General features: G+C 36.3%; 1 protein-coding gene across 1 annotated transcript; it reads left to right on the top strand.

Moving 5' to 3' along the window:
* The first annotated feature begins 1306 nt into the window (after nucleotides 1–1306).
* On the top strand, nucleotides 1307–13219 carry LOC136347003 (aromatic-L-amino-acid decarboxylase-like). The gene is made up of 11 exons (XM_066296608.1): nucleotides 1307–1534; nucleotides 3097–3178; nucleotides 3417–3537; nucleotides 5155–5268; nucleotides 6748–6850; nucleotides 6908–7054; nucleotides 8756–8904; nucleotides 11103–11242; nucleotides 11298–11458; nucleotides 11518–11787; nucleotides 11844–13219. The coding sequence occupies exons 2-11, from the start codon at nucleotides 3099–3101 to the stop codon at nucleotides 11993–11995; spliced, it is 1437 nt and encodes a 478-aa protein (XP_066152705.1). The 5' UTR covers nucleotides 1307–1534; nucleotides 3097–3098; the 3' UTR covers nucleotides 11996–13219.
* The last annotated feature ends 208 nt before the right edge of the window (nucleotides 13220–13427 follow it).

Here is a 13427-nt window from a genome sequence, read left to right as displayed (position 1 = left end):
TTCTCAATCATTAGAAGTATGTTTTAATTTTATTTGAGGGTCTTAGTTTTGGTAGTGAAACCGAATATATATTTCATCAAAAACACGAGATATTGTCACATGACTACCTTAAATTGTCTTAAGTACATTGGAGAAGAATTTTCTTTTTGGATGGTGCCTATGAAGAAATGTATCTTAACATCTACCCGCAAACTAGCGTTACAACTGCTTTTTTCTATAAGTGGTAAAAATCACCACTATTGCTAATTTTATCATGTAAGCTATATACCGATCATTAAGGCCATATGAATCGTTTCCGAAAATGAAAAAAAAACTTCCGCATTAGCTAGTTGTGTTTCTAAAATTAGTAATGTTTATTAACTCTTTCAATAATAATGCACGAAAAATGGGTACCATATATACAGAGGAAATATGTTAGAACATCTTTCGACGTAAATGGTAAATTAAAATTTTCCAACAATGGAAAAATTAAAATGAAGTAACATACAGTTTGAAAATTAAACACGTTCATCGTTGGCACGTGCACAAAGGGAGGGGGATGTTAACGTGACCACGACCCCCATTTCTCCTGTTCTGTTTTCCAAATTTTCACCCAAATTTTAAGAAAAGTGCGCCTCATCGAACCATTCATCACTGCAAAACTTCATTAAAATGTGTCGAGAAATGTCGACTTTACTCACGCAATAACTTTTTTTAACAACTTCAATACTCTGTAGCGAGTACCAAACGCCGAAGGAAAAATTCTTTTTAGGAAAATCTCATTGGTTTCACTTAAGGAATCTGTGGTTTATGGACTGACCTATTAATTTCCAACACTCTGTATAGGAGCATAGGAATATCTTATAACCTTTGAAAAGGACATTACATTATATTAATATTCAAATATGTATAGGTGCCAGGTGTAGCAGAAAATTTTCTTGAATCCTCTAGATTATCAAACCACGATTTTTAATCGTGCCATCTATGGTAAGTCTGCTATTATCACGAAATATGGAACATTTCCCCTGAGAGACGACGAGGTATTGTTTCCCCAGATACTAAAGGGCTAAATCGAGACCCGACAAAACTGTTTTGCATTGGAGTAGATTGTGAGAGAATATATTTAAATAATTGATATTCTTAAACCCAACTCGTTGCAATTCACTTATCAGGCGATGTCACTGATATTTCGTGAATCTGGTTGACTTCATCGGTTCCACAAATCTAGGAAAATCCCAACGGCCACCAGTTCAGGGTTTTACCATCGTCCATCGAAAGAAATCAATGCTCCCCTCCCATTCCTGCTTAGAATTTGCCCATCGAAGAAGCGAACATACACGAGTCACCCGTTACACTGCACTGGTTTTCAGTTTCACTGCCCCAGATCGGTATAATAGTCCTGCGGACCGTTATTCTTGCAGGATACGTATAGCTTTAGGTGCTCCTGCTGTGGCTACGAGTTTTGAAAGACGCGCGGTTTCGGTGCTTAGTGCTTCATCAAGATTTTCGGGTTAAAGCAGTACTATTTTAGGAAATTTTTGTTTACTCATTGTAGGTAAGACACCCCGTCAACGTGAAAATCAACGTTTAACGAACTCCTGCGTGTTCATTTTTTTTGTCTCATTTTAATTCAACGATCAACCACAAATTGTAGTGAAAATCGCGGTTTCAGTAGCGAATAAAATTTAAATAATGTTTCGATTCAATATTCACCTTCATGCCAGCGCGGTCATCAGTGGTTGCAGTGTTATGAATTAAAATGCGAATGCTCGAAGTAACCACGAGAAATTACATTAAAAATGAAATTTTGGGCCTTGATGTATTTTTTGCAACAATTACTTTCATCCTTTTTTCACGCAATATTGCAGCTTATCTGAGGGGGACGATTCCAGGGACAATCCTGACATGGACGGTACAGTATGCTCGGAACACTGATGTTTGGTGTTGTGCTAAAATCATTTTCGTTCACGATTTTTCGTAAATTCGTAAAAAGTCAACTATTGCCGGCATGATTAAGCAAAATTATAAAAGTCGCTGTTTGGGAAAAAAAGTGCACTTTGCGCTCATAAGCTGATTTGTACTGCTTTCAAAATACACTGTATTACATAAATTATCACCTGATTGAAAATTCGCAAGAACCATATTAATATTGCATGAAATGCGTTGTTTACACGTGTATAGAGATTTTTAAAAAGTTGTTATCTATTGTAGTTTGTAACGCTTTTGCATTTTACGCGCTTTTGTATTTTGTCTGATATGAAAATATGCTGAGACACAACTCGGCACGATGATGATCAGGAAGGTGTAATCGTGGGTTTGGACTTAGAAAATTAGGGAAATTTTTTGACCTTTCCTATAGAAATTAATCGATTACCCAAGAAGGACATAAGTTCCATTAGGGACAAGATTTTCTTAATCATTTAGCGATACCCACAATATTTTTCAAATTTTTGGATGAAGTTAACATACGTAGTTTTTTGACGGATTTTTAATCTTCCGTTTTTTTGCAGTCTTAAGCTTCATTCCGCCGCCTTTTTCTACAATCGACGCCATTTTTCTGAGTCGTTTTCTTTCTTCATCTCTACGTTTATCCTACAGGGTGGTCGCTTTCTTTCTACTCATACGTATCCATCTACATGCCTTCTTTTCCATTTAATGAGTTTGTTCTCAGCTTTGTCGGGCTTTTTGCTTCCCCTTCCTCTTTCTTAGCCTTTCTTTTCCTTTAGCCCCAGTTTCCTGTCTTTACTCTTCTTAGATGAACGTAAAAGAGCTTAGAGGTGCCTCGCTTTCTTGAAATCGTAACAAGTGCCATGCGATTCTCCAAAGTTTTGTGTTTTTTTTCTCTACTCAGTTCCTTCTGCTTTCCTGAGCTCTTCAGAGTTCCTTTGCGGTGCTTTGTTCCAGCGTCAACGAGCACTTTCTAGGTCTTCAGAAGGTTATTTTTTTCATTTCTATTAGGTATAAATTTTTGGTGTGCTAAAATAAATGCGTCCTTTCAAGTGTCGAAAGGGCAAATTTAATAGAATCTCTATTCAACCTCTTGAGCATGGAAGCAACTTTTAATCAAATCACAACTTCGAACAAAAGCACTTATAATTGCTTTTTCTCGTGTTGCAGAAATGGAGGCTAATAAGTTTAGGGAGTTCGGGAAGGCGATGATCGACTACACGGCCGAATATCTGGAGAATATTAGGGATCGGTAAGTCGATTACTTTCAGATCCTCATTTCCTCTAGGGATTGGAAAATAATGACTAAATGCATTTTGAACTATAAAACTTTATAAGAAAATATTAGGGCTTTCTTGCCTACCTTACTGCATATTTGTCTGAGTTTGTTTTAACAAAGCGAGCTGCACCAGCATCGACGGAAGGGTCCACCTACTTTATTGTTTATTTATTCAGCCAAAGAAATCTATCATTTTGTTATAAAATTTCAGGCGAGTTTTACCTGAAGTTCAACCCGGGTATCTGAGGCCCCTAATACCTGATAGCGCTCCAGAAAAACCGGAAAATTGGGAAGAAGTTTTGAAGGACGTAGAAAGAGTGATTATGCCAGGGGTAAGTACCTTTGAAAGGAGAAGTGCATGAAAGAATGTTTTCAGAGAATTAACTACGACCAAATAGCGATTATCATTAGAAATTCCATGTAAATGCTTTTTACGCAAATTACAAAGAAATTGTTAAGTGTATGAGTAACATTGCATTACTTCGCATAATGATTTATTGAAGTTGTAGTCTCTTAAGGACATTATTTTTTATTCAATAGTATCTTCTTAGTAACTACTTGTTGTATACTACAAATTGTTCGTTTATTTACGATCCGAGGCAGAAATATATTTTACTTTGTTTATAATCATATTTTGCCAAATTGATGGTGAAACGAAGAAAGAAAAAGTTAAACCTGTTCAAACATTTAGAAACATTGAAAAAAAATCATTTTTCAGCAGGGACATTTATGAATCATCAGTTATGAGTGAAAGGAATTTTAGAGATAAGCTTGAGGATAAGGTTAGGAAAAAATATATTCAAAAATTTACTAAAAAATTACAGCATCCCTTTTATTTAGTAAAGGGTGGGATTGTTACAAGAGTTATCCGAGAGAATCAAATTGCCGTTATTTTTCAACTTTCGACACTGTTCTAAGTTTGTCTACAAGAAGAACTTGAGCTTCCGCGAAACGTTTAAATCGAGGCAACTGAGTCTTAAAATACTTTTCTTTGAACTATGGAACTTTGAGTAGTCGAACTCACCTGAGTTAATCAGAGGCTAAATATGTAGTTTTGGAAAGCAGAAATAACTAGAATCCCTAACATTTACTAGGCCGACATAGCTGCTTTCCAACTATGGAGTTTTTACTATCAAAAATAACTTTAATTAACTTAAATTCGAAATGTTTTTTTTTTTTTTTTTTTTTAATTTGAAATAACTGGTGTTAATCCTCAAGTTTAAGACGTCTTAAACTTTATACATAGAGGATTAAAGGGCCTGTATAAATCTAAAATTTGAAGGGCATATTTTTGATGAAAATGCTGCAGTACATAGAATATTGTTTTTAGTTATGTATTTTCTGACGTCACAAACATGTACAGAGAGTTATCCAGTAATTCCTCTGAAACTCTGAAAAATGAAATTGCTCTGAAAAATCTCTAGCTTATTTACTTGCAGTTTAATTATTTAAATATAATATTAAGTTATTGGTTCTATGGACTTAATTGTTGACCATGAAGCTATTGGTTTGCCTTGGTATTCTAAACAAAAGGCTCGATTTAAGCTTAACTCTCCGTCATTTCAAGCAAAGTAAAGGAGATTAAAATCAAGAGTGGCAGATCAGAAAGATTTTGAGTCAGTGTAATAAATCAGACATTCATTACCGACCAATAACGCTGCTTTTTTCTCCTCTGTGGGCAATTGGCATCGTCAGTACAGACCTGACTGGAGATCAGTAAATGGCATTTTCCTCCATTCAACTTCAAGTGAAGCAATTGAGTGAAAGTGAAAATCACCAATTCGCATTTCTGTCCATTAGGATTTCCTTAGTCTATTAGTGCACCCCACGACTCTAGGTTTCCCCTCTTGGGTTTTGAACTTCTGAAAAACCAACACCATTTTATGCGGTTTTGTTGGCTCGATAAAATAATATGGAATGTTAAATTACAACATGACTTTTTATTACAGGTTACCCATTGGCATTCACCTAGATTTCACGCCTATTTTCCTACAGCGAATTCCTATCCTGCCATAGTTGCAGACATTCTTAGTGGAGCCATCGCATGTATCGGATTTTCATGGGTACGCATGTTCACAAAAATAATTCTTAATGTTCACCGTTATCAAGAGCTATTCTACTGCCTTCGTTGATAAATATCTCATGTCTGAAACCAAATTAATTAACTTAGCAATTCAATCAAACAACAATAAATCAAAATCCAGAGGCGAACTCCCACTGAAACAGCAACACGTCATAACCGTTGATATATTGATCGAACTTTGGGCACTCAACAAGTGCTTAACAATCAAGGGCTCTTCTCTTTATTCCATTCCGGTAAAATGAAAAGCTTGTTCTCGGCCTTCCATGGCACATTTCCGACTTTAAAAGGATTTTCTGGAGCGTGTTAGCCGCCCTCTCGGTCATTAAACGCCAAAGGAGCTTAATTTGCCCTTTAAGTGAATATTGACAAGACAATTATCGCAGATTAAAGTCTTCTCGAATTCAAAATAAATTATATAGTTTTTGAAAATCCCTTTAATTTCCATGTTGTTTCCGTTTCACGTACAGGGTTGGCACGTATATTTAGACAGCGTCTACGATTTTTGTTACAAAACAGGCAAAAATTTAAATAGAAAAGTTGCAGCGACCCCACAAATGAATGTTGCAAATTTGGAAACGGACACTAATCTGGTAAATTTATAACCCTGTATATCAGCTAAAAATTGAATAGACCTTTGTTGTCTAATTTCAAAAGTACAGGGTGCTATTGAATAAGCGTCCGACGTTTCACGGGGGATTTTCCAAGCAGTTTTAAGATGGAAAGGCCTTATAAGCATGTATGCCAGCTCATTTGGCTTTCACGATACGAGGTGAGGTATCAAAGTTGAGAAAATAAATAACATATTCTTTGATATCTCTCGATATCGTTCAGCTAATTTTACGATGATTCGTATCCGGTTTTTTAGGATGGGAAGTTCAAATTTAACAACGATTTAGTTGTATCTCCTACGGGGCGCCACAAGGACACAGTTAAACAGTTGGAACTTTTTTGTGCCACACTGTATGTGACTTTCCGGCAGAAATTTTTCCTCTACCTTGTCTGTTTAAAAAAAAATTACCTTATTGTCGTCGCTAGAAGCAACGGTTTTCGAAAAAAAAAATCATCTAAAGGTGGTCATACACGCTAATTGTCGAAAAGTGTCAAAATATCTCACTATCCACAAAAACACAAAAATAACGCTTCAAACATTAAATATGATTAGTTTTTAGTATGTATGTAATAACAATTATTTATTTTTAGGCATATTTCGAAACAAGGCTAAGTAATGAAAATTACAATAAGTTATCCATTATTGAACGCCCTTAACAAGCTAGGTTTTTCGTCTTTTGCTTCTAAACTGAAAGCAGCTTATTATAACAAGTTAGGACCGAAACGGGGACCCTAAATAATACTTTTATACATAAATTTAAATAATATAAGCAATTAAAAATGGCCTGCTAATGAGTAACTAAATTTTCGCGTTCACCACATCATTTTGTGTTTATTATCCTCCCTACAGATTGCCAGTCCCGCATGCACAGAACTAGAAGTGGTGATGCTTGATTGGTTAGGCAAAGCCCTGGGACTACCGGAAGAGTTCTTGGCCTGTTCCAAAGGGAAAGGTTAATATTCATTTGTAGGTAAATCTTGTCGTAGATCTTGAGTTTGGTTTTTCGTAGGTGGAGGCGTGATCCAGGGTACTGCCAGTGAAGCCACATTGGTGGCTCTTCTTGGAGCAAAAGCGAAAGCAGTTGCAATGGCGAAGAAGGAGCATCCGGACATGAAGGAGTCCGATATCGTAGCTAAGCTTGTGGGGTATACGTCGAGTAAGTTGAGTTTATGGAATATAAGTTACTATAAGTCACGTGACAAGGTGTGAATTATTTTTGAGCTTTCTGCGGACTTGGAATGGGAATATGGCATGGTCCTCCCCATTACTTTTCAGCTTCAGTTTGAAATTTCAACACCTCATTATTAAATAGATCCGGAACGCCTCTACTACCTTTCTGTAGATATTTTTGAGTTTTTCATTCCTAGTGATTTCTATTGCTGCTAGGGTTTCTTGAATATTTGTCAGACAAGACTTCGAAGGCGATTATTAACTTTGTTTATCGAAAAGCACGTGTCTTTGGAAATACAGGAAAGAGGGATGGAGCCTTTCAAATAATGAGCATCGATGATGTCTAAATAAAGCCGATTCCGTCTGCGCTGTTTACAAAGAGACATTTGCCCATTCGTTAAGTGTTTGTTAAGATATATTTCCCATCAAAATTGGTAGCTATTGAAAATTGCTTGATCATAAATCATGGAACTAAGAGTTATTATATAAATTGGCGTGTCTTTGCGTATTTTTTTTAATGCGTGAAAATACTTAAAATGACGTTGGTTCGCAAAGTAAAAGTTTGTGTTTTTGTTGCCCCCCCCGTACAAATAAATTAATTTTTTTTGCCCCGGATTGACTTCATTTTGAAATTTTTTTGCATTAAAATTTTCGACGGGCATACGATTTTACCGCAAAAAATGATTTGCTGCACCTTGGGATTGATCATCGTTTTGAAAACAATTTAGAAAAAGCCCGGCGCCATGCCTAAAGCACAGCTTAATTTTTTGAAACGAGCTTATTTCTGCATTTAAAAAACGTCGATAATTTGAAAATTTGTTGTAAGATCTGAACTAAGTTTTTAGTTATTTCGAATCAACACTTTTTGCACGTTTCCGTTTCAACCAAACAACGATGATGAACTGCAGGATACCGTAAACAATTTTTTTTTTTTTTTATAGAAAAACTGTATGCCTGGCGAAATTTTTACAAGGGGCAAAAAAGTTTCTAAATAAAGTTAATAAAATGATTAAAGTCATTCGTACAACAAGCAACGAAAATGCAAATTTTTATTTATCAACCACGTGTAATCCTTAATATTTTCACGCATTACGAAGAGATCTCGTTCACTCCAAAAGGCGACAATTTACGTAGCAACTCTCAGTAACAATACAAGTGAAAATCTACAAAACCGTTTCGTAGTTAGTTCGCAAAACCGCTATTGATTTGAAAACTCTGGAGCCCTGCAACGGTGGAACCAAGCCCCATCGGACACCCGCAAGTTTGCCTATTTGGTTAAGGAATTTTTGATCGAGCGTTGCACGGTCGTTTCAAGAACACCCTGTATAATTATACAATTAAAGATTGGTCGTTTTTATTGTATTTACATAGACATATCTTAACATTCATTTGATTTATAGGTCAAAGCCTTTACCAATAACCGTAACGAAGAACTATCTGCTATTATATTTTGCAAGGTTGAGTTACGATTTTTACCTCACGAAGCGATAATTTTACAAAAATACTTAATTATCATTTTCACCTTACGATCCATAATTTTCCATGATTTAGCGGAAATTGCCCGGTCTTGAATCAAGAAAGAATGGTCGAATTCTAGTTTGTCTTAATTTAATTATCTAATTTGAAACGTTTCGTCTAGGTAGGTTTGTCATGTTAAAACTGATACTTATTTTCTAATTGTATCCAGGTCAAAGTCATTCTTCAGTAGAACGGGCGGGTTTGCTGGGTGGTGTCAAGTTACGTTCTCTTCAACCGGACGAAAGTAACAAACTGAGGGGCGAGACTGTTGAACAAGCCATCAAAGAAGACCGTGAGGCTGGCCTTATTCCATTTTACGTAAGCGTTAACGACCTTTTAAAACATTTCTCTTAGGAAGTTACACTCGCAATTCTCAATTAACCGGTAATTTTGCAAGAAGTCAGTTTTCGTTGAGTCGTAATGGAAAATATCGTCCACTACGACTTGGAAACCAAGAAGCGGGCAACGGTTAGTTCGAGGCCGAAGCGGCAGTGAGCACCTTAAATTTATCTCAGAATCAAAACTATCCAAAAGCCAAAAGAACCAGAGGTCCCTTTGAGGGGTCGACAGAGGGAGACCGTTGAGCTTTTCATACCGGATCCACGGGTTAGGGATTTTTTATTCTTTTTGCGTCGGCCTAATCCTGGAAACCACAGTTTTAAGTTGAAAAGTTATTGATACCTTCAAGTTTGTCGGAAACTTGAATGTACAGTGGTACGCAAAGCAATTGCAGCGCCAAAAGTACTTTTGCAGAGGGCTGATTGTTAATTCAGGCATGTAGTGCTTTTTCGGGAATCACAGATGTGAGGCCTTCTCACGATACAGTATTAGGTTTTCAGTGAGTATAATGCAGACACATTATGTTGAAGCCTTTTCGGGACTCTCCTATTTATGTGAATCTCATATTTATAGCCCTGTGCAAGAATAGCAGTGTCGACTCTCGGACGCCTTATAGTGCTACAGAATTTCATTCTATAGTTGAACGTGTTAAAATGTTCATTTAAGGTAAATCGAAATTAGATAGTAAAGGTGATCTGTACATTGACGATTTTTGGTTGAGATACTGTGAGTAGGAAAGCTCATTGCACGACAGAAAAGCGAAATGGAATTTTAGTGCTTAGAAGTGAAGGGGAAAGTCATAAGTTTGTTTAAAAAATATGACGTTGCCGAAATGACGAGCAATCCCTTAAAATTTGTGGAAAAACTGGAAATTGCGTGGTGGAAAAAGGAAACACAGCTTAATGGATTACAGCCTAATGCGGAAAGTGATGAAAGCGCATGCTTTCTCAACACCTAAAAAATAAAAGCACAAAATTATAGTTAACGAGACACTTCTACAGTACTGAGGCGATTGGTTGGAGCAAATTTACATTGGAGAAGCCCAGTTAAAGTTCATAAACCAACTGACAGACAGATCTCCAACCACCCAAAATTTCCAACAGACTGTGCCACTTGGCCCCCTACTAGAAGGAGGAATATCCCTTTGTGAAACAAATTAAAAATTGTGCTTTTTGATCCTCCTGGACAGAGACATGTCAAAAAATCACCACAATCCGAATGTAGCCCAAAGTACACTCTGAAAACTATACAACTTGGGGCACCTTCCATAACGGCATGGGGTCGTTTTCTTATTACGGTATAAGTCCGATAAGTCCTATTGAGGGCATCATGGACCAAGTTGTCTGTGTGGACATCCTGGAAAAAGTAACGTTTCCTTATGTCGATGTCTATGAAATGCATCTTCATGCAAGCTAAATAATCCCAAAGACACGAGCAACAGGACAAGGGTATGATTTGCCTACAGTAGGGTGGAAATTTTGAAGTGGCCCGTCGAATCCCCCGACCTCAACTTTATTGAGCGTTTATGGACAGATGTTAAAAAAGGAGGTTTGGCAGCAAAACCAACCAATAATGAAGATCTGTGGGAAATTGTCCAGGATTCTTGGAATGTAATTCCAGTTGGGAGGTGTTAACGCCCAGTCGATCCAATGCTGAAAAGATGTTTGGCTGTTTTGCCCAAAAAGGGCACAATACAAAGCGTTAAATTAGTTCAGTTAAATAAGTTTTTTTAAATTATTTTAATAATTTATTTTTCATTTTCTCTATCTTTTAAGAAAAACTGCTCTTCTCTTGAAACGTTTATTTTGCGACAGAAGAACGTTTTTTTTTATTAATAAGTTTTTTCCATGATTTGTTTCGCTTTCCCTTGCGTGACTAGTGAAACTTTGCGCTTCTTAGAAACAACAATAAATCATTGAAATTTTTCCAAAACTAGAAAATTTTCTTAAAAAGAACCTGCAAACTGCTATTATTTTGCACTCGTACTTATGTCTGAATATAGAGAATCAGAGGATTATCTAACGAAATTGTGAAACTGAAACGTTGTTTCTTATGTAGAGCCCTAGAGTTTGGAGCTATTTTAATCGTAAATCGTTTCTTTATTCTCAGACCTTGACCTCTAGAATATTTCCTATGAATGTGTCATGTAGAAATAAAGTCTCTTATTTCCCTGATAGTGCGTAGCTACTTTGGGAACAACTTCTTCATGCACCTTCGATAGATTGGACGAGATAGGACCAGTTTGCAACGAAAACGATGTCTGGCTTCATGTGGATGCGGCCTACGCCGGATCTGCGTTCATTTGTCCTGAGTACAGGTATGAGTCAGAAACTCTTAATTACTTCAGGAAATTGAACTGATCATTGACGTAGGTATCTCATGAAGGGCATCGAGAGGGCAGATTCTTTTAACTTCAACCCTCACAAATGGCTTCTAGTTAATTTCGACTGTTCGGCCATGTGGCTCAAGGATCCTTCGTGGCTTGTGAACGCCTTCAACGTCGACCCATTGTATCTTAAACACGAGCAACAAGGTAAAATCTTGCTCTGGAGGCGATACTTTAAATCATAAACTTATGAATTTTTCATATAGGATCCGCCCCTGATTACCGCCACTGGCAGATTCCTCTGGGTAGACGTTTCAGAGCGTTGAAACTGTGGTTCGTTCTCAGATTGTACGGTTTGGAAAACCTACAAGCTCACATTAGGAAACACATTGCTCTTGCTCATTATTTCGAAAACTTAGTGAGGAGCGATGATAGATTTGAGATTACTGAAGAGGTGATTATGGGCCTGGTTTGCTTCAGGCTTAAAGTCTCCAATGAAATCAACGAGGTGCTGCTGAAGAGGATTAATGGACGAGGTGAGCAAAACTTACATTTATAGCCTGCAAACCTCGTTCAATTTGGCCTTTTCTAGGTGTAATTCATTTAGTTCCTTCCAAAATCAGAGAGACTTATTTCATACGTTTAGCGATTTGCTCGAAGTACAGCGAGGAGAAAGACATGGACGTGTCTTGGAACGAAGTTAAGGAGGCGGCCGATGAGGTTTTCAGCGGAAATGGGGTATGAAAATTGGCAGGCATGTTTCGGACCTTTAAGAAACGTTTATTAAACATGTTCACATATTGTTATATGCCCATCTTCCGTTGAAAAAAGACCAAATTTTTCAAGTAAAGCACTCAACATAGCATTTAAAAAAGACAACGATGTAGCTTCGTTACCTCAATTCACTAAAGTTATATAATATGTTATAACATCTACGGGGTGTTTCCTAAGTATTGTCCACGATTTCGGGACGTAATTTCTGTAGTAGTTAAAACGAAATTCTCTTCTAAACATATGGCCGGAAATGCTTAGATTATGACATACGGAGTGTTGAAAATTAAAAAATTTATTAAATTATTTGAAATAAATTTTGAAGAGTTGGCGAAAGCCTTAAAATTTTGCAGTTCGCGCATGTTTGCAAATCGAGGCATTTTTAGTACAAAACGACTATTTATCTGCCTCCAGCTAGCGTTTGTAAAGGTACCGATATTGAAATTTTATTATCTGGTCAATAGCTTTGATTCACAAGTTATTTTCGGCTACGTGATTATAGAAAATTTGTTTTTAATACCATAAAAACTTGTGCTCTGAAGTTTTGGAACGTACCTCGGAAACACCTAGTATATACCGCGTGTTCAGTTAAGTCGTAATTGCAGAATGTATATGTGCGTTGGACCAAATAAGGAAACGATAATAAGTATTATTATGTAAGATTTAAAAATATAAAAAAAATATAATTCCACGAATGTGCGTGATTTTCTTAGAAAAGAAGCAACACATTATTTATTTATACTGATTTCAATTGAACGTTATTAAGGTTTGTTTCGATTTAGTAAAATAATAAAAAAGCCATTTTTTCCTGGTGTTTGACTAATTTACATAATACATTTTACTGCCAAATTACCAATATATTGTGTTATCAAAGGATAATATGAATAATATCTCTTGTAACAAACTCTTTATTATTTATATACAATTACCTATAAAAGAGCAAAAATTCACAAAAATGCAATTTATTTATAAGACCCCGTAGGTTAATTTAGTTAAGGTTTCAGAAAACTGGTGGAGAGCATCTGTATTTCTCTATAAGTTGCAGAAACCTCTCCACCTCTTCGATGCTGTTTAATTTTGCTCCTTGGATTGTAGAGATGAAAATATTATATTAAGTATATTAACATAGCATCGTAACCACTTGCTGTACGTGAATACGAAATAAAAAGTGACAGAATAAATGTATCAGATAAGTAAGTTCTGCTTTTTGTGCCTTAAATCATTATTTACAAAAAAAGAAAAACAATTATCTGTATTAGATGTATGAATCCACTCAAAAACCGTTTAAACCGGTCACGGTCATTTTAGTAGCACAACAAGTTTTAGATAGATGTTGGTCTCATATTGATTTGGTTAACCGGTTTCTTGAAGGTCACTAAGAGAACCGATGCTAACAATTTCGATT

Source organism: Euwallacea fornicatus, chromosome 25 (assembly GCF_040115645.1).
Source record: "Euwallacea fornicatus isolate EFF26 chromosome 25, ASM4011564v1, whole genome shotgun sequence".
NCBI classification, from domain to species: domain Eukaryota; kingdom Metazoa; phylum Arthropoda; class Insecta; order Coleoptera; family Curculionidae; genus Euwallacea; species Euwallacea fornicatus.
This window is presented reverse-complemented; position numbering and strand designations above follow the sequence as displayed.